This window comes from Diabrotica virgifera, chromosome 8 (assembly GCF_917563875.1).
Source record: "Diabrotica virgifera virgifera chromosome 8, PGI_DIABVI_V3a".
Taxonomy (NCBI): Eukaryota; Metazoa; Arthropoda; class Insecta; order Coleoptera; family Chrysomelidae; genus Diabrotica; species Diabrotica virgifera.
The window spans coordinates 123,305,159-123,330,083 of record NC_065450.1 but is presented as its reverse complement, the minus strand read 5'-3'; the positions used below and the strand labels follow the sequence as shown (position 1 = coordinate 123,330,083).

The 24,925-nt window shown below is 32.7% G+C and overlaps 3 protein-coding genes across 5 annotated transcripts in view; 1 reads left to right on the top strand and 2 right to left on the bottom strand.

Moving 5' to 3' along the window:
• LOC126889825 (ataxin-3-like) overlaps positions 1-24,925 on the top strand; it is a 157,079-nt gene that overhangs the window by 28,636 nt on the left and 103,518 nt on the right. The window lies entirely within an intron of this gene.
• The window catches only part of LOC126889823 (cold shock domain-containing protein E1), a 193,313-nt gene that overhangs the window by 112,343 nt on the left and 56,045 nt on the right, over positions 1-24,925 (bottom strand). The window contains exons 4-6 of one of the 2 annotated variants that reach the window (XM_050658499.1): positions 23,911-24,090; positions 13,611-13,813; positions 10,509-10,716 (exon numbers count right to left, since the gene is read on the bottom strand). In XM_050658499.1, coding sequence (XP_050514456.1) covers positions 10,509-10,716; positions 13,611-13,813; positions 23,911-24,090 — 591 coding nt within the window. The remainder of the gene's footprint in view (positions 1-10,508; positions 10,717-13,610; positions 13,814-23,910; positions 24,091-24,925) is intronic. The other variant, XM_050658500.1, reaches the window with a different exon arrangement.
• On the bottom strand, positions 504-3,402 carry LOC126889826 (uncharacterized). Its single transcript, XM_050658510.1, has 2 exons — positions 1,227-3,402; positions 504-798 (listed from the first exon to the last, which is right to left on the bottom strand). Exons 1-2 carry the CDS (start codon positions 1,435-1,437, stop codon positions 680-682), a joined length of 330 nt encoding a protein of 109 aa, XP_050514467.1. The 5' UTR covers positions 1,438-3,402; the 3' UTR covers positions 504-679.

The window sequence follows — 24,925 nt, the reverse complement described above, 5'->3', positions numbered from 1 at the left end:
TTAAGGGTGGGCTTCCGGTTGTCTGACTAATATAGTGGGCTTGGTATTAATAGAGTAATGTGTATATATATATATATATATATATATATATATATATATATATATATATATATATATACACATTACTCTATTAATACCAAGCCCACTATATTAGTCAGACAACCGGAAGCCCACCCTTAATACGCCCGATAGAGGAGTGTATTTTATGTAGTTATATAGGAAATTCTAAAGTTAGTAAAGGCAACCTTTGAGGGGTAAGTTATTTTAATACACAAATAGTAGATATATAGTTTAGGTCTTTCGAAGCCCAAACATTTGAAGGTAATACGAAGCCAATTGTATAAAATGTTTATATTTACCAGACTATATGAAGCCCGACAGGGTTGTCAGATTTCTCAACTTTCACTATTTTATATTGCGTACCTGATCATATTTAAAAATGATCTTTTCGTAGAAAAATCCGATTTGTTTAGGTTTAAACATTTTTGAAAATAAAATATATATTATTTAAAAGTAATTTATTGGAACTAAAAATAATCTATTACGAGTATGTGGTTCAGTAAAAATAAAAATAAGCAATCACTTCCTTTCACGGAATGTATTATACACATATGTTTTTATTCGGACCCAGTCCTTATTTTCGAACACGTGTGGAGGTAGTTTCAGTAGTTCGTCACATTCATGTTTCCGAGGGGTAATTTTTTTTTTCAATATGTTTTTCAAAGTACTGAAGTAAAACTTGTTTTTCATTATCTGACCATTTGGCTCTGAATCTCTGGATGGATTTCGTGGATGATTCTAAAAACGTCAAAACGTTAAAAAAATACAAAAAAAATCACGTATGAATGTATTTTAACTAAATATTTTAATATCTAATATTATTATTTCATATTTTTTCCAGGGACGGATCCACAGGAATAATCCAAATTTTAAGCGCAGAAAAGTAAAGTGGTCGTTTAAAAAGTTATGACCTATATTCATTTAAAGTTTTATTTTAATATTAAAATTTCTAACCGCCAAAAATATTTTCTATGTTAACCTGGTAATAACGGTGGTAATTTTGAAAAAACAAAAGTAGGGAAAACTCTCAGGTATTGCCGTTTTTTCTTTCTTTTATCTTTTTACTTTTATATTTATTCATTGATAACGTAACTTTAAACAAAATATGGCGGAATATCAAAAAGTTTTGTTTTGTGATGATCGTAGACACTTTTACTTATTAATACCTTTAGTTTTTTTTGTTGGTGGTTCTTCACTATTTTCTTCGTTAGATTCGTGAAACGGACTAGTCGCCTTTTTAAAATAATTTCTTGATAATGTGTTTTCATTATGTTGATCACGTTCCGTTGACTGATGCACATATCTGTCAGAATCTCCAGTATCTAATTCGTCTTCAGGTTTTTTTTCCCTTGTAACCCGCTTTAGCACCTTCTGCATAATCGGTTCTTCATCGCCTTCGTATTCAGAGCTGTAGTATTCGTTATCATCTATATTGATTTCACTTATTTTTTTCCTCGGTACCGATTTCCCTTGCCTTTTTCCATAAGTAAAAGAATCTTGGCTACTTTAGCAGTCTGGTAGATATCTTGCGGTAGTCTAAAAGTATCTTATTAATTTTAAAACGATTTAAATGTCTATGTAGATACATGGTTTAAGTATCCATCGAATTTACCTTATCGGAAACAGTGAGAGTCTAATAGAACAATAATTTATTTTAAATACGGATTTATGAAGCATACATTCTAACAACGATTTTCGAATATTAAAGGGGAAATAACGATTTTTCATATATCGCATTCAAATATATCGGAAAGGCTGAAAGAAAATATGCTGGTAAATTTTAAAAAGAAATGTGTATTCGTTAAACAAATTTAGACTCAACACGCGTTTTGCTAAGTTCGGACAAGGAACAATTAAAACCCGGTTTTAACTATTTTTCACAGAAAGCTTTTTGAAATATTTTGTGTACGAGATACCTTTAAAGTAAACTTTTCGAAACTTAACCATTGTTGCTAATTCTATTACATTATGTATGATATATCATATCAAGCATAAAAAGTTTAAAAAAATCCTAACCAAAATTAACAGTGCATGCATACTCTTAAAGTTAACATTACCTGTAAAACTCGGTATGTGTCTTCTTTGTATGTCCCATAAAAGTGGCGATTTGATCCATTTCGTCATCATCGAGGGCTAATAATTGCAGAGTCGTGGCAATTTGTTTCCTAAATCTAGTTGATGTCAATAGTTCTGGATGTTTGGCTCCACAATTAATAGCTATCTTTCTAATTGTGTTTGCGCCAGACATCCAGCGATCTTCGGAATCAGGATTTGCAAAAAGATATGGATTGGTTTCTGGTACAACATTGGTTTCTTGTCTGACTTTTAGTAAAAGTCTAATGTATTTTTGCGTCTGGATTGAAAATAAAATTGGAACAGGTTTTGAGCCTTTACTTCCAGTTACAACACGCCTATGATTTTTATATATAATCTTTTCAACTTCAGTGAGTGCCTCTGTAAAACTTTCTTGATTAAGTGTATCGTAGTTCCTCCCGTAGGTTTCTACTGTTAAATACTGCACGTCCCCTACTCTTCTACGGTTAAAAATCACCGTCTTAGCCAAAATACATTCTGTCAATTTTTTATAATTACTTCTAATATTGGTATTTTCCTGAAGTAGTTTAAACGATTCAGCTGATAGCGCATTTAAGTAGTCATTAAAAAGCTTTATATCACTTGCTAGTGGCAATTGGAAAGGCTTTTCCCAGTGTTTCTCTTTAAGGGTTTTCAAAGCTAAACTAGACAGTTCGTTACACCAGTGACCCTCAATTAACTTTCTTAGATCTTTAATTTCGGTTTTTTTAATTTTCTTATCGATCTATTCTATACCAGGAAGACGTTTTTTTTTTCTAGAACTAGTTTGTATGCTACATCACAAACCGTTTTCAAGTTGGATCCCATATGCAACGCTAGTGATGGTGATTTGAAACTTTTACTCTCTACACTATAACCACTTATTTCTTTGGTAGCAAGTATTAGGTAATTAAATAGTTCTGGTTTCAAGGCATCAAATAAATTTTTAATATCATATGATTTTTTTAATGTAATAAGTAAACGGCCCAACTCTCTCATTTTATTCGAAATAACATTAATTATTTGTTTTCTTTTATGTTTTGAGAGAAGAGTTTCAAGAAATCAATAATTTGCCCTATTGTTTTTTAGAGTATTATTTAAATTTAACAAAAAAAATCAATATCCGTGATAACGTAGTTTTGATAGTTAGAAACAACTATGCCCATTCAGTAAATTATTTTTCTTCAACCAATCGAAAGAGTAAGATCGTTCTTTTAATAACTCTACCCATACTTTATTCCCGTTCTTAAATACGAAAAAAAAAACGGAAGAGAAATAACATTAACAGCTTTTAGAGTAATTTGGTTTGACTAAAGCAAAAATATTTGACAATAATAATTGATAGTAATGCGTTTGAATTGAAATTTGACTGTAAATTAGTTTACTCGGTGAAAATGTTTACTCTACTGGTTACTTAAGTCGTGTATAACTTATTTATGTATAATACAGTATATTATAAATATACCGGGTGCTGCATCTCATTACGCACCATAGGAATTACAATGCAAAAATAAAGAAACACATATTCCTGCTTTCCTAATTGTTTTAGCTAAAAAGTCCATAGGACTTTTTTTGTAGCAAATTACTTTTTATATCAGATGGCATTCTCAAAAAACGAATTATTTTAGTCGTGGAGTGAAAATCGTCGAAAATATCTTCCCCTTTCCATCACCTATTTGAGTTATTAAGGAACAATCAACACCTTTTTTAAAAACCTCCAAAGATCTGTCATATTTGTTGGCACAAGATTATCATGAATTTATCACACTAAAATAACTGCAAAATGATTTATTCCATACAAGAAAAAGTATAAATTATAAAATTGTATTATTCTGGAACTAGTACACGGGAAATAAGTGCATTATTTAGTGCCAAATATTCAAATCGTCCCATTCCAAATCATACCACGATCGGAAGGATAGTCAAAAAATTTGAAGATTTCGGAACTGTGGTACACTGCAAGTGTACAAGAAGGCAACCCCGACAGAATGAAGATCCTGTTAATGCTGAGTATGTTACAACAACGTTCGGAACCGGCATTAAACTGTAGGTCCCGTCTATCTGTGTAATCACTTGAATTATGCACAACATAGTTAGACGCGAGAGGCCGCCAACGGCCGATATCGGGTACGGCATATTAAGAAGAAGAAGATGTTACAACTGCTGTAGTTGAGAACCCTCGAAGTAGTTTACGTACTATAGCTAATAATTCGACCATCTCGAGAATTTTGCATAAACAAAAGTTTAAATCGTGTAAGTTCCAATGTCACCAAGAACTATTAGAAGGAGACTTTGAAAAACGTACGGAGTTCTGTTTTGAGATGCAAGAGCGGGCCAATCGTGATAGCGAGTTTTTAAAAAATATCTGTTTTACGGACGAATGTACTTTAACTCTGAACAATGAACCCAATATACAAAATTGTAGGATATGGGCTACTGAAAAACCGCAGCTTTTTCTAGAAACACGCACCCAGTACCCAAAGAAGACAAATGTCTGGTTGGGAATAATAGGTCATCACTTAATTGGGCCCTTTTTCTACGAGGAAAATCTAACTGCAGAACGTTTTATAATGTTATTAGAGGAAGACATTTTGCCTGCTTTGGCAGAGGTTGTCCGAGAAGACCACGAGGTGTGGTTCCAAATGGACGGATGTCCTGCCCATAATAGCCAGACTGTAAAAGAATTTCTCAACAATTGTTTTAATGATTGTATTATTGGACCAAATTGCCAAATTAAGAGGACCCCTAGGTCTGGAGATCTTGCCCCAAACGATTTTTTTCTTTGGGGCATTTGAAAACCAGGATTTATTCCGAAAAAAAGTTAAATTCACTAGAAGAACTTAAAAATAGTATACGCGAAGAATGTAGAAAAACTTCTCCTCGAATATTGGCTAACGTTCGTAGAGAATTTTACCATAGATTAGGGTATTGTTTAGTTCAAAATGGTGGAATATTCGAGCACTTGCTTTAATTAAATATTAAAACTGTGTTGTATGTTAAATTTTATGACTAGTGTATTAAGTATTAGTATTATTATAGTATTAAATCATTTAAAATAAATAAATCATTTTGTAGTTATTTTAGTGTGATAAATTGACGATAATCTTGTGCCAACAAATATGACAGATCTTTGAAATTTTTAAAAAAGGTGTTGATTGTTCCTTAATAACTCAAATAGGTGATGGAAAGGGGAAATTCGTCTTTTGAGAATGCCATCTGATATAAAAAGTAATTTGCTACAAAAAAAGTCTTATGGACTTTTTAGCTAAAACAATTAGGGAAGCAGGAATATGTATTTCTTTATTTTTGCATTGTAATTCCTATGGTGCGTAATGAGATGCAGCACCCGGTATATATTTTTGATATACTTCTATAAAAAACACCATTACAATTTAGAAAGCTGGCTCATTAAATCCGCACAAGGTGTCTCGAGTATTAAAAACAATCGCCAATACTTTGAAGCAATGTTGCCAATTCAACGGGACTCGTACTGTATGTGAATCAACTCGGGCTTCGAATACGCTGTAAATATATTAAATGTGTATATAAATATACACCTAATGTTCGAGACGCCCCCTACCCGTCAAATCGATGAACTAAATGGCGTATGTTTGGAGATACTCCCTGACAATTCGAAGCCCAAAAAAAAAATGTGTTATTGATAGCGTTGTGCAGCGTACAGTTTAGGCTCAAACATATACACGTTAATCTTTAGGAAGCCCGGAGTCGGGCCTCGTATTGTCGATGCGGGCTTCATATTAATAGGGCAATATGGAACTTTTGGCTTCGTATTATCGGTTAATGAGTATATATATATATATATATATATATATAAACATGAGATGTAGATCCTTGAAACACACTCAGTGATCAAAAGATCCAAGGTTAATGGTTTGACGACCACTCGTACGAAATCAAACAGATGAAATAGAGAATGTGGAAAAATCCCCTTACGAACAATTCACACATCCACCATTTCGGGTTGGGAAAAATTTTTTGAATAGAATCAAAGATCCAAACACCAGTTCTTAGAAATGTGTTTCGCCCTCTTCAACCTCTCTGGGCTTATCAATAAAGATGAGAGGTTGAATATCTTTAGACACATTCCAATCAAAAAACAACATTCGAGAACTAGACATAGAAGGTGCGTAAATCTACGGCAAGTCCGACAATGACAGTCTCAAGTTTTAATTCCCTAATTACTTAAAGTAAGTAAAATATATGTTTAAAAACATGAGATGTAGATCCTTGAAACACACTCAGTGATCAAAAGATCCAAGGTTAATGGTTTGACGACCACTCGTACGAAATCAAACAGATGAAATAGAGAATGTGGAAAAATCCCCTTACGAACAATTCACACATCCACCATTTCGGGTTGGGAAAAATTTTTTGAATAGAATCAAAGATCCAAACACCAGTTCTTAGAAATGTGTTTCGCCCTCTTCAACCTCTCTGGGCTTATCAATAAAGATGAGAGGTTGAATATCTTTAGACACATTCCAATCAAAAAACAACATTCGAGACCTAGACATAGAAGGTGCGTAAATCTACGGCAAGTCCGACAATGACAGTCTCAAGTTTTAATTCCCTAATTACTTAAAGTAAGTAAAATATATGTTTAAAAACATGAGATGTAGATCCTTGAAACACACTCAGTGATCAAAAGATCCAAGGTTAATGGTTTGACGACCACTCGTACGAAATCAAACAGATGAAATAGAGAATGTGGAAAAATCCCCTTACGAACAATTCACACATCCACCATTTCGGGTTGGGAAAAATTTTTTGAATAGAATCAAAGATCCAAACACCAGTTCTTAGAAACTGGTGTTTGGATCTTTGATTCTATTCAAAAAATTTTTCCCAACCCGAAATGGTGGATGTGTGAATTGTTCGTAAGGGGATTTTTCCACATTCTCTATTTCATCTGTTTGATTTCGTACGAGTGGTCGTCAAACCATTAACCTTGGATCTTTTGATCACTGAGTGTGTTTCAAGGATCTACATCTCATGTTTTTAAACATATATTTTACTTACTTTAAGTAATTAGGGAATTAAAACTTGAGACTGTCATTGTCGGACTTGCCGTAGATTTACGCACCTTCTATGTCTAGGTCTCGAATGTTGTTTTTTGATTGGAATGTGTCTAAAGATATTCAACCTCTCATCTTTATTGATAAGCCCAGAGAGGTTGAAGAGGGCGAAACACATTTCTAAGAACTGGTGTTTGGATCTTTGATTCTATTCAAAAAATTTTTCCCAACCCGAAATGGTGGATGTGTGAATTGTTCGTAAGGGGATTTTTCCACATTCTCTATTTCATCTGTTTGATTTCGTACGAGTGGTCGTCAAACCATTAACCTTGGATCTTTTGATCACTGAGTGTGTTTCAAGGATCTACATCTCATGTTTTTAAACATATATTTTACTTACTTTAAGTAATTAGGGAATTAAAACTTGAGACTGTCATTGTCGGACTTGCCGTAGATTTACGCACCTTCTATGTCTAGGTCTCGAATGTTGTTTTTTGATTGGAATGTGTCTAAAGATATTCAACCTCTCATCTTTATTGATAAGCCCAGAGAGGTTGAAGAGGGCGAAACACATTTCTAAGAACTGGTGTTTGGATCTTTGATTCTATTCAAAAAATTTTTCCCAACCCGAAATGGTGGATGTGTGAATTGTTCGTAAGGGGATTTTTCCACATTCTCTATTTCATCTGTTTATATATATATATATATATATATATATATATATATATATATATATATATATATATATATATATATATATATATATTTCATACTAGTGACGTCATCCATCCGGGCGTGATGACGAAATCGATGTTTTTTAATGGGAATAGGGGGCTTGTAGCACCTCATTTGAAAGGGTGTTCAATTCTCTATTCAGTAATATAAACATTAACATAATACCGGGTGGCCAAAAAAATAATTTTTGAATTAAGGTCCGAAAATTGAATTTTTTTTTCAGGTTTTTTGGGTTATGATTGAAAATTATTCTCTGAAATCTTCTCTTTCCAACAATATATAACACATTATAGTAGAAAATATCCATGGTTACAAAATTATTTGGTTTTTGAACATCCGCACTCAACTTACCGTGTACCGGTCAACGGTGTAACCAGGATGATCCTAAGGGTTGAAGGAGTTACAACTACTGGAGGGTCTCTGGGGGGTATGGATTAAGCTCAAAGTACATCTCAATGGGGGTCATAACCCCCAAAACCCTTCCTGGTTACGCCACTGGTACCGGTAGCTTTCTTTATAACTTATTAGAGTGTTTTATGTTTTTGTGATTTCCCGAAGACTAGGTTTTTTAACTTTGGATGTCAAATATCTCTGGATCCTTAGATGATAGAAGGTCCAAATTTTTACAGTAGTTGTAGATAGATAATATCAAGTCCCGCGTAAAGTTTTATTGAAAAATGTACAAAAACAAGTAAAATAAAAAATAAAATCTAAACTTTTTTGAGTTTTTTGTAAGAGTATTTTAAAAAATTTTAAAATAAATGTTTCCTTCACTCTAAAGGTACGATTCCGACAACTACTGCAGACGGCAACTGCAGGCGGCAGTTAGAGTTGTCACTATAACGACGGCAGAACTGCTATCCGGCAGAACGTCAGTTACTAATAAATATACAAATTAATAGTGCAAAGCAATGGCGTCGTCATGCCGACTGCAGTCGCTGTCGGAGTCGCACCTTAACTTTAGAAAAATCTACGCGGGACCAAAAAATACATGTATATAGTTTCAAAATAAAAAAATACAGAGCTATGTGACACAAAGTTAACATTGTCGTTAAATGAGACTTGGGGTGCCCTTAAATTAATTGACGCAAAAAGAAGAATGCATGTAATTTATTTAACTCAAAATACATTCTATTTTTGTCAGAAAATAGAAAAAAAAATGTTTATTTGGCAAATAAACATTGCTTTTCGCTTAAATTAAATGTTTAAACTGCCAAGAGGTAGGTGGGAGGCTGTTTGTGATTTAATTCAGCAGTACAGCAGTACAATGTATTTTGAGTTAAATAAATTACATACATTCTTCTTTTTGCGTCAATTAATTTAATTGAAAAATTATTTTTTGGTCACTCTGTATAAATAATGATATTAATGTTTATATTAGCTTTATATAAATTATTGTTTATATTAGCACCCTTTCAAATGAGCTACCACACGACCCCTATTCCAATTTAAAAAAATCGATTACGTCATCACGCTCAGATGGATGACGTCACTAATATGAAATATATGCCAAAAAATTGCAATATAAAACCTGTTTCGACATTTTCTTAAAATCTAATAACTACTGCCAACTATCAAGGTGAACCGTTTTCTTTGGCCCACCCTGTATATCTGCTACTTCGTAGATAGCGAATATTTCCGGGTTAAAAAATAGATACAGTTTGACTTGACGATAGCTTTATATAAGGTAAATATTTTAAAGTTTCTGTTCATACAGACTGTTCAGATTTAAATTAGATATACAGTAGAGCGTCGATTATCCGAACTAATTGGGGGACATGGGTGTTCCGAAAACCGATTTGTTCGGATAATCGAACTAAATTGATAAAGTCATACATATTTATCCACAAGTGAATAAAAGCCATATTTAGATACCTACATAATATTTATTTATATCTTGATAATGACAAATAGCAATTAAACAAAAAAGTGCAGTCTTTGCAACAACATATTTTTGGATACAATATTGAAGAAAATTGAAGATATTTTAAACGTTAATTACTAACACTTGCTCGGTACTCGAGTTCGGGGCGCGGGAGTCGGGAGTTCGGATAACCGGTCGTTCGGTTGATCGACGTTCGGATAATCGACGCTCTACTGTACATCCTATAAATGGCAACACTGCGCGTTTTCTACCTATACTAAAATTGAATAAGCTATGCAGGAGACGTAAACATTAGCAAGTGTATTAGTTACCGACGGCGTCGAGTATCAATTTCACCAGCAAAATAGAGATAGCTATTTCGTTTAGTTTTTGAATATTCTTGGACAATCGATACTTGCATAATCGCTTAAATTATTCATTAATAATAGGATTATTTTTTTCACTAACTATGTATTTAGTGATCACAATAATCCATATAATATGCAATAAAAACTAATAATCGAGAAAAATTGATCAAGTGATCTTAATAACATACTGTTTTTAGTATACGAACGAGTAGATAAATTTTGAACATCTTTAACAATTAAAATACAAATATGTATAATTATAGTATATAGCAAAGTTGCCGATTTTAGTGTTTCCTTCCGTATCTTATATCTAGTGAAAAAGTAAACAGTCTGTATATACATTTAATATTTTAATTTACGGGTAATACTTACATTTCTTGTTTGAATAATGTATTCAACGTCGTCCCCTAATCTTAATTCTTCTTTGGTTTTTGCTTCAGAGAAATGAAAAAATATTTCTTTCACCACGTCTGCTCTTTCTATAAAGCCAAAGCTCTCTTTCATAGAGCAAACAACTCCTTGATATTTTACAGGATGAGCTGGGTTTTCTAATCTAACATGACAGGCACCAAGGTTTCCACTAAAAATGAAAGATATTTTATAAACAGTTCGAAAGATTGTCTGGTTTGGGGGTGAATTTACCCTTGTACTAAAAATGTGTGTTTTTTAACTTTTTAGAGGTTTATTAGTATTCGTATAAAGTACCAAACAATTTTGGTTTAATGAGATTGGTGTAGTAGATTTAGAGAAAGGCACCTCCGAGTTTTGAAAAATGTGATTTCGAGAAAAACTCGTTTAAAGATTGGTTCAGACCAACAGTCACGTCACAGTCAGAGAGACGGTAGTCAATATTGCTTCTGTGGTTTTCCAATGAGGCAATGGACAGCCTAAGTCTGACGTCACAAAATTGGGAGGAGCTTATATTGACTCCAGACAATTTTGTTTGTAACGTTAAATGGTCATAAGGAATTTTTCATTTATGTGCTTTGTGTGGCAAAATAAGTCTTCATTTAGGTACTTCGTTAAAGAAACGTGTTAATTAAGAGATTTTTATTCGTTTTTGCTCAGGTGGTTTTTATTCCTTAGTGGTTGAAAATAAACATAACCTCAAAACTGTTTACGTTCTAATCATTGCATTAAATTAACTCATCTGGGCAAAAACGCATAAAAATCTCTTAATTGACACGTTTCTTTAACTAAATACCTAAATGAAAAGTCTTATTTTGTCACACAAACCACGTAAACAATAAATTAAAAATTCCTTATGAATTCCTTATAAACAAAATTGTTTGGAGTCAACTATAAGCTCCTCCCAATTTTGTGACGTCAAGACTTAGGATGTCCATTCCCACACACGGACACGGTACAGTCACTGCCCGTCCGATCGCTCTGCACGCGATCAAGACTAGTGATGGGCAGAATCGAATACTTTCAAGGATCGAGAACTCAGTTACTTGAGAACTTCTAAGAATCGAGAACTTTTTCGAGTACTGATAAACGTATTCATTTTTAAAGTTGATTTAATTAATAAATACTGTTTTAAATTCATAATTGGTAATTTGTTTAATGTTTATATTCCTTAATGGCTCTCAAATAATAAGCTGAATTGGCATTTTTAATGATCTTGAAAATAAGCATGTTTTTTATGTTGAATGGAGAATGGTGTTAAAAAATCCTATTAAAAATAAAGTATCAGTATTGTCGTTTTTTTGTATCCGAAATATTCATCACGATAGTTTATTACATTTTCTGACCACCAAAAATATTTCTTTATAAAACTAACTTCTCTGCGTATATTGGGATACATCACCCTCGTTTAAAAATAGCTGCTGATATTCGAATAATGAGAACCAGATCGAGTACGACTACCTTAATAAACTAGCAACCGCTTCGTCAACTGGTATTCAAACACTTTGTTTTAAGTTCTCGAGATATCTCGAGCACTCCATCACTAATCAAGACTCGAAGACCATGACTTCATCTTGACTGGACTGCTTGGGGTGCCGGATAGTGTGAATATGACAGTCAGTCAGTCATCTGTTTTCATTTGTACCATATTTTCGTCACTTGCTTCGTCGTTTTTGTTAACAATGGAGGACGAAAAATTAAATAAGTGCGTTCGAGAAAAAGATTACTCTACGATCTATGGGACCGAAGTATTACGTAACGCAGGTTGGGGGGGGGGGGGGGGGTTAAAAATCTTCAAAAATAGCGTTACGCAATAGTTAAACTACCATAAGAGTGCGTTACGTAGGGGGGAGGGGGGTTAAAAATCTTCAAAAATCGCGTTACGTAATACTTGAACGCTCCCTATCTCAACCATTGTACTCTGATTCTCAGCGAACATTAAAAACACGGCAGGAAACTAGTTTATTCACATGCCATAAGAAATTATGTTCAGTACTATTCGCTATGTGCAAGTACTTGGGGATACGAGAAACGATCGTGCGCGAATAGCGGATAAATTTTATAACTTTCTTAGCATATTACTTAAATAATTCCCATTCCCATTGATTTTACTTAAATAATTCATATTGTCAATTGAAATTGTCATATTGACATATTTTATACTCACTGTCATTATGAAATCGGCCATTAATATTGCTCCACAATATTGATATGATATGCAATTATTAAAGTGAATTTAATTAATTGTACGTATTTTACTTGTAATACTGCATTTTAATAATTAATTTTATTTACTACATACAGTTGTTTACCTTTTAATAACATAACCTTATTCTTACCTTTTCTTCCTATTCTTTTTTTGGACTATGGCCTTGGCAATTATCCAGCAACCAGGACTAATATAATTGGTCAATATAATTAAAAGTGCTAAAAATGTTACTGAGCTATGAAACCAGGTGTCGCTCTTCTGAACTTGCACGGTCTCAATAGAAGGAATTACAGTCGGAAAAATGAAAGAATACCCATGAACGATCACATCAATCACATATTTTGTATTTGCTGTTACGAGAGAGACAGATTATTAATAATCTGAATAATATGTGATTGATGTGATCTTTCATGGGTATTTTTTCATTTTTCCGACTGTATGTATTATATTGAGGACTATATATTATACAAAAATATTTTTGAATATTTCTTAAAATACCAAATATCATACAAAAACAAATACCTAAGAATTTCAATCAGACAATATGAAAATTGTTGATTTTAATCCTATAAAAAACATTCTCATACATATACAGTAAGCCCCACGCTAGTAGACAAACACATATGTAATTGCTAGTAGGCTTATGAGCTAATCCGGCCATTCTCACATGTGATTTTTATGTCTGTCTCGTTAATCTTTTACTTAATAAAAAGGATAAATAGATTGATCGTTCAAATATAATTAAGAGAAACGCATGTTGATTTAAGAAAATGATTACTTTTTAAAGACAAACTTTTTTAGAAAATTACTTTTTTCAAATTAATACCACAAGATAAATATAATAAATACATTTTTACCGGTTATTAGTAGCAATTTGGAAGCTAACTTTATCGCCAGATCGTAAAGTAACATTTCCTTCGACATCATCTTTGGTGTAAGGCAAAAAGAAGCATTCTCCCCGATTTTCGTAACTGATTCTCCCCGTGGTGTCTCCAACTGAACCCTCTGCAGCTCTCAACTCAGTGGTAACCGTTCCTGTCACACGCTCTTCACTCATAACCTACAAAAATTAAAATTGCTAACTCGAAAGAAACAAATAAAGTATTACTTTAAAAAATATAACTGTTGTGCTTAGAATTCGGACAAATTTTTAATTTTAAAATAATTCGTATATTATATTTTTATAGTAAACCGATACAACGAAGTATCGAAGGATCCGACAGAGAATTAACATTTTAACAAAATATGTACCGTTTGACCCTAAATTTATACGCCATGTTTGTATACCATACAGTAAGTTTGAAGAGTCCACGTCAGTGTTTCCCAACCTTATTTGGGCCATGCCCCCCGTATAACATATATAATTTTTAATATTAAAAAATTGAATTGTTCAAAGATTTTCTATATTAATTTACTATTTTACTTTGGTGAGATTCTTGTACTTGATGCTTTCTGCACAGAGATTTTATATTAGGTTCCAATTTGGTTGGTAGCTTCAGTCTCAAGTCTTCATGTTGGGTTATATTCTGCTGATTTCTTTTTTTACCAGAAAATAATTTACAGCAATTAATTCACATTCAGCTTAATATGAAGATGAAATGGTAGCAATAGTTTTCTTGCACATTTGGTTGGATTTGAATATTTTATTTCTGTTTCCTCGCAAAGCCATGCTGTTGGAAATTCCATACAATTGATTTGTTGTGTAAATAGTTCGAAATCATGTCCCTTTTTTTACCCTTGTCGACGCACGTGTTGTGTCTCGCTCGCATTTTTTCGAAATCCACCTGTGACGAAGAAAGGTACGTTTCAACCACGTTAGGTCCAAAGAATTCTTCCCCCGAAGAGAAACATTGAGACAGCCCACGCGTAAAGACGTAAAATAGTGACTTCGTAGACGATGTCCCGATTGTAAGTACATACCTAGTATTTTTACCTTATATTTTGTTGTTACCTATATTATTTATCCTGTTATCGTTTTGAGCTATTTAACCACCAATTGATTTGAACATGTGTGTATTAGTAATATGTTTATTGCACCTATGAGAATTTCCATTAATCTCTACCAATAGAAGCTATTCGAAGACACATAGTAAATGGCAGGTATTGTAATTTGTATTGTTTATTGTTTGTTTCGATTTTATTACTCGTTTCGTTCAATACCTGCTAACTAACCAACACATGCCATCATTCCTTTTTTATTAAATAAATTTTTACCTGACTCATTATTTTGCAATTCTGCAAGTTCTTGATACTGCACATTTGATATATCAGACAAATCCTCTAACATTGGCTGCATCATCCATGTTCAAAATCAATTTGTTTTAAATTTAAATCAGAAAATCTTTCTTTTAAATCTTCTCTTCTTCTTCTTTTGTATAGACATGACTGTCTGTTCCTTCAATGTGCCTCTAGTAAGTTGTCGTTCCATCGTTTTTGTGGTCTTCCCACTGATCATCTTCCTATTGGGGAACCGTCTCTCGCCGTCCTTACTACTCTATTTGTTGGCATTCGGCTTATGTGGTCATTCCATTTTATTCTTGTTTCTTACCCAGGTATTGATGTTGTCCACCTTGCATCTTCGTCGTATATCTTTACTTCTAGCTCTGTCCCATAGAGTCTTACCATCGATTTTCTGGAGGGTTTTGATCTCCGCTGTTTCGAGCAGTCTTTTTGTCCTCTCTGTGTCGGGTCGTGTTTCTGCCGCGTATGTCATTATTGGTCTGATGACTGTTTTGTAAATTCTGCCTTTCATTTCTTTTCCGATATTTTTATTTCTCCATATTGTGTCATTCAGGCAACCTGCGGCTCTGTTTGCTGTATTCACTTGATCTTCCACTTCAGCTTCGAGCCTTCCGTAGCTAGATAATGTGATGCCTAGATATTTAAACTCCATCACTTGTTATATTATCTGACCCTCCAGCTCCAATTTACATCTTATTGGATTTGCTGTTATAACCATGCATTTTGTCTTTTTTTGGGAAAATCAATATGTTAAATTTTCTGGCGGTTATGTTAAATTGGTGCAGCATATTATGTTGTAAATCATCTTCGCTTTGAGAGATTAGTATTGCATCGTCTGCATAGCAGATTATTTTAAGTTGGTTGTTGTTTTTCTCCCATTTGGTATCCTTTTTTAGTTCTTACTTTTTTAATTATTTAATCCATGATCAGGTTGAATAATAAAGGACTCAAAGAATCTCCCTGTCTTATTCCATTGCCGGCTGCAATTGGGTCAGTTAGTTTTTATTACCAGAGGTACCTCTCTCGAGTATAACAAAAATGGATAACATCCTTTAATTTGACCCTGTCAAATGCTTTCTTAAGGTCCACGAAACATAAATATGCCGGTTTGTTGTATTCTAACGATTTCTCTTGAACTTACCTCATTATAAATATAGCGTCAGTGCATGATCTTCCTGACCTAAAACCTTGTTGTTCTTCTGCTAATCTTTTAATTCAAGATATATAATATTCAGATAATTGACAATAACAAGTAAAGCGGTATCAGTTATACTTCACATTGTTGGAGTCGATGAAACTGTTCAAATTTTTTCAAAGGGTATCAAACAGTTCCATAAATCTTTTCAAGCATCTTAGGTAGCCATCTTTTATAACTGATAATTAGTAAGGTACTCCAGTAAATAGAGTAAGGCATTGTTGTGCCAGCTACTCACTATCAGGTACACATGAACAGTTAGGCCTGTCAGGAGTACCTGATAGTGCGTGGCGAGGATAACTAGCCTCTCTGGCGACCTGAAAGCGATCTCACACCCGATGAAAATTCGATCAGTTCTACCTGACGGACGCGGCGACTAGAATTGATGGTAGTTCTGTTGGTACAGATCTATCAAAGGTAGATACATAATATATTTTATGCTATATTCATAAACTATCCTAGACTTGCGTGAATCACCCTGCATATTTAAATTTATGTTTATAAAGAGCCCGTTTGAATTTGAAAGTTGACATATCCTAGCGTTTTTTGGAATTTTCTAAAATAAGGACAAAAACAATTTTATTCCGAAGTGGTTTTCACACATTATAATTTCAGCCTGTATTAATGCCCTATATTATTATATACTATTGTTTGTTTTTTAACCAAGAGGAGTGATTCAAATTTACCGCGCCGTAATGCTTGTTTCTAATTGGTTCAACCGCAGGCAAGTTTACTCCACGGTTATTAAATTTTGACACTAATGACATTTATTAAATCTTGGCACGTCTGTCATTTTATAGGTTAATTAAGTATATCGGCGATTTTTTGTGTTTTCTGCATTATTTCTTTAATTTTTAGATTTTTCGTCTACTTTTATATAAAAACAGTCGTTTTTAGAACTCTTTAGCGATGTGTTTGGATAATATAATATGTATGGATTATCATCGAAAAGTGATAAGATCAACGAAAAAAGAAGATGAATTTGGTGACTTTTTTAGTAACTTTCTTGGGTGTGAATCTGTCTTTTTAGTTTACTCCTCTTGGTTAAAAAATCAACTATAGTTCATTGAAATCAGGAATAGCTTTTAAAAATATAAAAATATGCAGGGTGTTCCATCAGAAATAAAGCTTATGGACTACGCTAAATTTGCGTGAATCACCCTATACATTTAAATTTATGTTTAAAAAGCGTACATTTATATATAAAAATGAACGGGTCTCAGGGTTTTTTATAATATTTTAAAACAAGAACAGAAATAATTTTATTCCATAAGTTCCCTCCACACTGTATATTTTTGCTTGATTAAACGAATAATCAGCCTAACATTGTTCAATTAGCTCTAGATTAAGAGATAAATATACATGTTGACTCCAAGTACCACATTTTTTTAGTTTATAACACACATATGTGAAATGATGAGACAAAACGTTTTCCAGGTGCTAGTAGTTTATAACTAACATAGCTGATTTCATGTTGTTGATTTTCATATTGCTTATGTTGTGATTTGTGAAAAGTTTATGCGAGTTTTACATAGTTAATGTTGTAATAGTAACATTACTCGTTTCAGAATTCTTTGCTTGTGTGAAATTAAACATTAAATAAGTGAACAATTTCTGTTATATAGTGCGGAAGGCACTTATCGAATAAACCTATTGTTATCCTTGTTTTAAAAAATTATTAAAAACGCTAAGACCCGTCAATTTTTATCTATAAATGTGCGCTTTTTTAACATAAATTTAAATGTACTGGGTTTCCCAATAAGAATGGCGCTCGGCCATATCTAGGGCTTACAATTCCGAGCCAAAATCTCAATACCGGTATTTGGTATTTAAAATTTCAAATACCGGGATCCCGGTATTAAAACCGGTATTATGAATAAAAAATATACACGTTATATTTATACTATCCTCAGTTGTTATATCGACTTATTAAATAATATATGAAACCTATTAAATTTTGTTTTGAAATGAGTAGATGTTGTTTATAACATTACGTAGAGAGTAGGAATAGATAGATACAAAAAATGTGCAAATAGAAAAACTATATATTTGATTCTAGGATAAATTTTGCATATAATAGGATAGTACTTTTACTTATGATTTGCTATTTGTAAATTAATTAACTTTAAAATATATTAATACAAAAATTAACTTACTGTGATAAATATTTTATATGGATTACTCTGTATTTAGACCGCTATATATTTTCAATTATTATTAATAATTTAGAAAATGAGTGAGCCTAATTTATACACCACAATACACAAAAAATGAAAACTAGATCTGAAAATGTAAAAAGAATTCTGATTAATAAATTTTACCGCTTATTTATAAAATAAAGTAGTCTAATTTTAAATATTTAAGAATTTTTATATAACTCATTTTATGTATTTGTATAGACAAAATTTAATAATTTGGTTGTAGAAGCTGATATAACCCTTCGCCTTAAATTAACGACATTCACGCTTTTTGAAAGCGCTATACTTGACTTGTATGTGTAATAAAAGTGTTTAATAAATATTTTTTACAATATAATTAGTTGTTTATCTTCAAAAATAATTTCTTGTAATAGCAAAAAATATTTTAGAAGAAAGTTTATTGTGCAACATTTCACTTTTTTAAATTAAGCTGATACCGAAAACCGGTATTTTTATTATAAATACCGGTATCGAATACCGGACAAAAATCGCCCGGGATCCCGGTATTCGGGATCCCGGAATCTCGGTATTGTAAGCCCTAGCCATATCTCAGAAACCGTTTATTGTACAGCTTTGGGAAAAATTTTTATAACAAAAGTTGCCTCGAGAAAAGCCTGGAAATTATTTTCATAATTGTAAGTCCACCGCTAGAGGGCGTAATTGAATATCAAAAATTAAAAAATCGAAATTTTACAAAATTTGCCTAATTAAAGGGCACTGGAAATCCGATTATCGTATTCTTCATACAATTCTGCGCATATTTTATTTCACAAGTTTAAGTCTACCTGTGCAAATAAGAGGTGGGGGTGAGTGGGAACCTTGTTATGAAAAAATCGCTGTAAGTCCGGTTCTGCTTAATCGATTTTTGCAAACTTGGTCTTGTTGAAAACAGCTCTTTTTCGTCAATGTAATAGTTATAATTTGGAAACAGCCTATTACGTAATATGCCGGCTAGGAAGCGCTATTTATTTTATTTTTAGAAATCTAGTTTTCTTTGGAAAATATTAAATACAAGTATGTATTTTTTTCCTGTATTACAAAATTAGACCAAATTAGCAACAGAATACCGAAAACTGCATGTCTATACCGTTTTTCTATCTCGAGATATCTTAAGAAACGTGTAAATTTTAAACATAACTGTTGCTGTCATATAAGTGGAAATATATAGAAGCAAGTAGTGTGCTATGGAAAAAAAACAAAGAAACATTTTCCAGATGTCACCGTATATACTAAATCAAAACAAAATATGAAAAACTCTACTGCTGGGGTGTCTTTGGAAATATTTAATTGCATATATTCTAGCCGCAACAGTTGCATTTTTTATGCATTCAAAGAATGTGGCTATCATGTCAAATGCTTCTTAGTTTGTAAGAATCATCTTGAATTTCACTCTGTATAAATTTTATATAAAATTTAATAGAAACAAACCGCAACAAACCATCAATGAACAAATTTTTATGTGTTACTGATTTGACACATAATTTGACACATGATGACTTTTTGAAGTTAATACTTCTAATAGTTCTATTTTTTTCCATAGCACACTACTTGTTTCCACTTTGACTTCCTTAACTTAGTTTACCGGTGACAATAACAGTTATGTATTTATCTTAGTTTTAGTTGGGAATAGGATAATTGATATTAAAATATAATTAAATAAAAATTAAAAATTTGTGTAGAAAATCTGACGTTTTTACATTTTCTACGATTCATCGAGAGAAAAGCAAATGCGCGGAGGCAACAATTCATAAAAATTTACATATTAACGCTATTTTTTTTGGTATTATATTAAGTATTAAAATTAGCGTAATATTTAAATAAAAATAAAATTAGACTGTTTAAAATATATTTATTTCGTCTAAGTCATAATAATAGAAGTATAACTTCTTACTCGCGTACAAAGTACACACACTCTTTTTTTGTTATATTTTATAGTGTTATTTGTTTTATTGTTGTTTTGATTCATTATATACGGTGACATCTGGACAATGTTCCTTTGTTTTTTCCATAGCACACTACGTGCTTCTATATATTTCCACTTATATGACACCAACAGTTATGTTTAAAATTTACACGTTTCTTAAGATATCTCGCGATAGAAAAAAGGTATCGACATGCGGTTTTCGGTATTCTGTTGCTAATTTGGTCCAATTTTGTAATACAGGAAAAAAAATACATACTTGTATTTAATATTTTCCAAAGAAAACTAGATTTCTAAAAAAAATAAATAGCGCCTTCTAGCCGGCATATTACGTAATAGGCTGTTTCCAAATTATAACGATTACATTGACGAAAAAGAGCTGTTTTCAACAAGACCAAGTTTGTAAAAATCGATTAAGCAGAACCGGACTTACAGCGATTTTTTCATAACAAGGTTCCCACTCACCCCCACCTCTTATTTGCACAGGTAGACTTAAACTTGTGAAATAAAATATGCACAGAATTGTATGAAGAATACGATGATTGGATTTCCAGTGCCCTTTCATTAGGAAAATTTTGTAAAATTTCGATTTTTTAATTTGTGATATTCAATTACGCCCTCTAGCGGTGGACTTACAATTATGAAAATAATTTCCAGGCTTTTCTCGGGGCAACTTTTATACAATTTTTTTCCCAAAGCTATAGTATAAACGGTTCCTGAGATATGGCCGAGAGCCATTCTTATTGGGACACCCGGTACAGGGTAATTTACGCAAGCCTAGCTTAGTCCATAACCTTTATTTTTATTGGAACACCCTGTATTTTTAAAAGCTCCTTAGTAAGATGATGTCAACGAACTATATGATGTAGGATCTATTATAAATATTACAGGGTAAAATTTTGAAAATATACACTGTGAAAACCGCTTATGGAATAAAATTGTTTGTCCTTATTTTAGAAAATAATAAAAATGCCGATACACGTCAACTTTTAAATTTAAACGTGCGCTTTTCATACATAAATTGAAATGTACAGGGTGATTCACGCAAGTCAAGCATAGTCCATCATCTTTATTTTTAATGAAACACCCTGTATATTTTTATGTTTTAAAAATTTCCTCAACCTGATCTTAACAAACTATTATAACGTAGGGTCTATTAGAAATATACAAGGTAAAATTTTGAAATTATTTATAAATATCGTCAAGATATTAAATACAAAGCCCAATATATTGATACTTGGTTTAGAAAATTGATGTCGTTATTTAACTAATTTAAAAAATAATACCCTTATTTAAAGTGCGATAAATTATTAATTTCAAAATTGTATGTATTTAATGTCTTGTATTTCACCTTGTAAAATTTCACCTTGTATATTCATAATGGACCCTACATAATACACTATTTTGACATCAGGTTGTTAAGTAGCTTCTAAAAACATAAAATATACATGATGTTTCATTAAATACACATATTAACTTAAATGTTGACATATCCTTCTCAAGAAATTTATCTAAACAGGAATATTTTTCAAAATTGTTTATGAACAGATTTATGAGTACATAGATTCTTGATATGCGTTATATATTAAGAATTATTAAACCCGTGTTTTTTAAATTGAATCTCTCTCGTATGACCTTGTCGCCGGTGAGGAGACTTTAGAACTACCCCTCAGCAAGAAGATTGGGGGTGGGATTCCCGACCCTACTGCTAAGCAGTAAGTTACCGTGACGAGGGCATGAAAGATAATGGAGCTAACAATATCGCGAACGGCACCCTTGAGGAATAGGGTGAATCCCCATAGTATACAGCTAATACCTGTGTATGCGGGGCTCTGCAGGAGCGAACCGCCCTTTCCCTAGCTACTCGGGGGAATTAAGTGTACGCGAAATAAAAAAGAAATCAGAACAAGAGGAAGCCAGATATCATTGACTCACCAAAACAGAAGATGGGAGAACCAGTACCCGCTGACTTAGAATCCTCGGCTTCAAAACTCAGGAAGATGCAACTCAGTGACCCCGACGGTAAACCAGAAGGGCAGGAAAGCCAGGCCTCTGCACAATTGTTTGAGAGAATTATCAAAATCGGACTCAAGATAAAAAGACTTTCGGGGGATTAGAGGAGGAAGCTGACCAAGGAGAGAAAAATGGTAGAAGGGATTTATGAAGGCCAAAAAATGCCTAGAAGAAAGACATGCCCAAGAAACAGAAGGAGAGCAAGAGCATTGGGAATAAAAGACCTCGCCCTGAGTCTCAGATTCCTAAAAGTGGCAAGAACGAGGTCAAGAACCATAAAAGCATCTCGAAATGGCTGAGCAAGAAGAAGCGAGGCGGCGAAGGACATCAGGAAAGCGGTGATACACCGCTTGATACATCCGACATTGAGCCAAGAACAGGCAGACTGGGTACAAAGAAAATTGCTGTAAGCACTCTATACTGCCCCTTCAGGTAGTGTTTCTCGATTTGAAAGATCCTTATTTCAAGCGTAGGGACTGTAGATATGTCATTTATTGTAGATTTGTTGATTGGACACAACTCATACATAAAAATTTGTAAACTCACAATAAATATCCATAAAAGGAACGATAAGAAAGGAGGCCTAGTGGTAGACTCCATTTCTGCACTAGAACGTCTCAATTAACCCTATCAGGGTAATACAGACAAACCTTCAGCATAGTAAAGCAGCTTCATCAGATCTTAAGTGCCCTGAGCCTTGCGTATATGGCTTCTAAAAAACAAAAATAAATATTCACTCGGGTGCTCTAAGATAACAGCTATGTTATGGTTATTTTGAAAATTCCACAATATATACTCCACATATAAAACATTTTCCCTTATGATAAAAATAAACCTTAATAATCTCAACAGCCAACTTCACCCCAACTAAATTTATTATTCACCATCAATTTATAAATAATATCCTTCCGAATTTGATCCCTTGAGAAAAATGCTTTGTCGGTGAAATTGATGAATTTTGTAAATATTTAAAAAACAATAATTTTCGGTGTTTTATTTATATCAAAACGGAAAACATGTGTATGTTCTCAAAAAAATTGATAGTGTGTAAAAATGTTTTATTATCAGCTAAGTACTTTCAACACATAACGTGCCATCATCAGAGCTTCGTCCTTCTATAAAACCTTCATAGAAGAGCAATTGCTAAACGACACATTAAAAAACATAGATTCTGAAACATAAATTATTCATTTTAAGGGGTTGTTATACCCGATATCTGTGGCTTTTGCCCAGAATCTGTTTTTTATTGTGTCCAACCCCTTAAAATGAATAAATTGTTATACCCGATTTTGTTATACCCGATATCTGTGGCTTTTGCCCAGAATCTATGTTTTTTATTGTGTCGTTTAGCAATTGCTCTTCTATGAAGGTTTTATAAGAGGACGAAGCTCTGATGATGGCACGTTATGTGTTGAAAGTACTTAGCTGATAATAAAACATTTTTTACACACTATCAATTTTTTTGAGAACATACACTTGTTTGCCGTTTTGACCTAAGTGTGTACAAGTCTTACAGTATTTTCCAATTTTATTTATATAATTAAATACCATACAGAATTCACATGCATCAACAGTATGGTGTTACTTACTACCTCTGGAGCAATTTTAGTAACAGCACTGGCAATCGGTTTTCCAGTACGTCTATCATAGGTCATTTCAAATTCAACAGGATCTCCAATTTTTAAATGCTCTATATTACCACTAAATTGGCTGAAGTGAAAGAACAAACGGGCCTGACGTTCACAACATTGTATGAATCCATAAGAGTGCTAAAACAAAGTAAACATAAGTTAAAAATATATTTTTTTAATTACTGCTAGTTTGTGAATTCGCAAGGACGAGAAAAATTAAAATTGTAAAGAAAGTTTTGTTTATACTACAACCAGATATAGAAACACTCCGTACATGCTCGAGTTAACCAGTAGACATCCTGTTTACCTATTTCTAACAGTACCTAATTTAGTTTAGGATAGCTTTATTTAACATTTTGTTCGTATTGGGCGTTCTAGATATGCATTACAATCTTGTACGGAAATAAATAAAAATAGTGACAGATTAGCATGTCATGACAATAGGGCTTTTCATTCAGTCATTTGTTTCGAGCTTCTGTCATGTGTCACATAATATTAATATGTCTACGTCATACGTTATTGGTATCTACAAATGATACAAACCAAAGACGTATGGCGTAGATATATTAATATTATGTGACACATGACAGAAGCTCGAAACAAATGACAATCGATGAAAAGCCCTATTGTGGAGATTTGATCTAGGGGTGCTCAAAACCAGACCATATAGCAAGTAATAAAAACTATCGATACATTAACTTCTATATCTATACAATTTTTAAAGAAAAAACCGTTACGAACACAGAAATATTGATTAATATTTGTAAAGCTTAGTGATAAGTTATACAATTACGTGGCCAAAGGTTCCAGTTCTAAACCAAGGCCAAAATCAGAGCAAAAAAAAACTATATAACTGAACTTTTTAAAATATTTGAGCATCGCAAGAAGTTTATAAAATATTTACCAAAAAGAAATTGAACATACCCATTAAAATAATGTTTTAACACCAACAAACAATTTACTAGAACAGGAC

Bases quoted from the DNA above. Each gene is read 5' to 3' on its own strand.
- LOC126889826 (XM_050658510.1), bottom strand. From the start codon at position 1,437: ATGCAGAAGGTGCTAAAGCGGGTTACAAGGGAAAAAAAACCTGAAGAC. The intron at 799-1,226 runs GTATTAATAAGT...TGACGTTTTTAG, and splicing joins ACCAACAAAAAAAACTAAAG to AATCATCCACGAAATCCATC.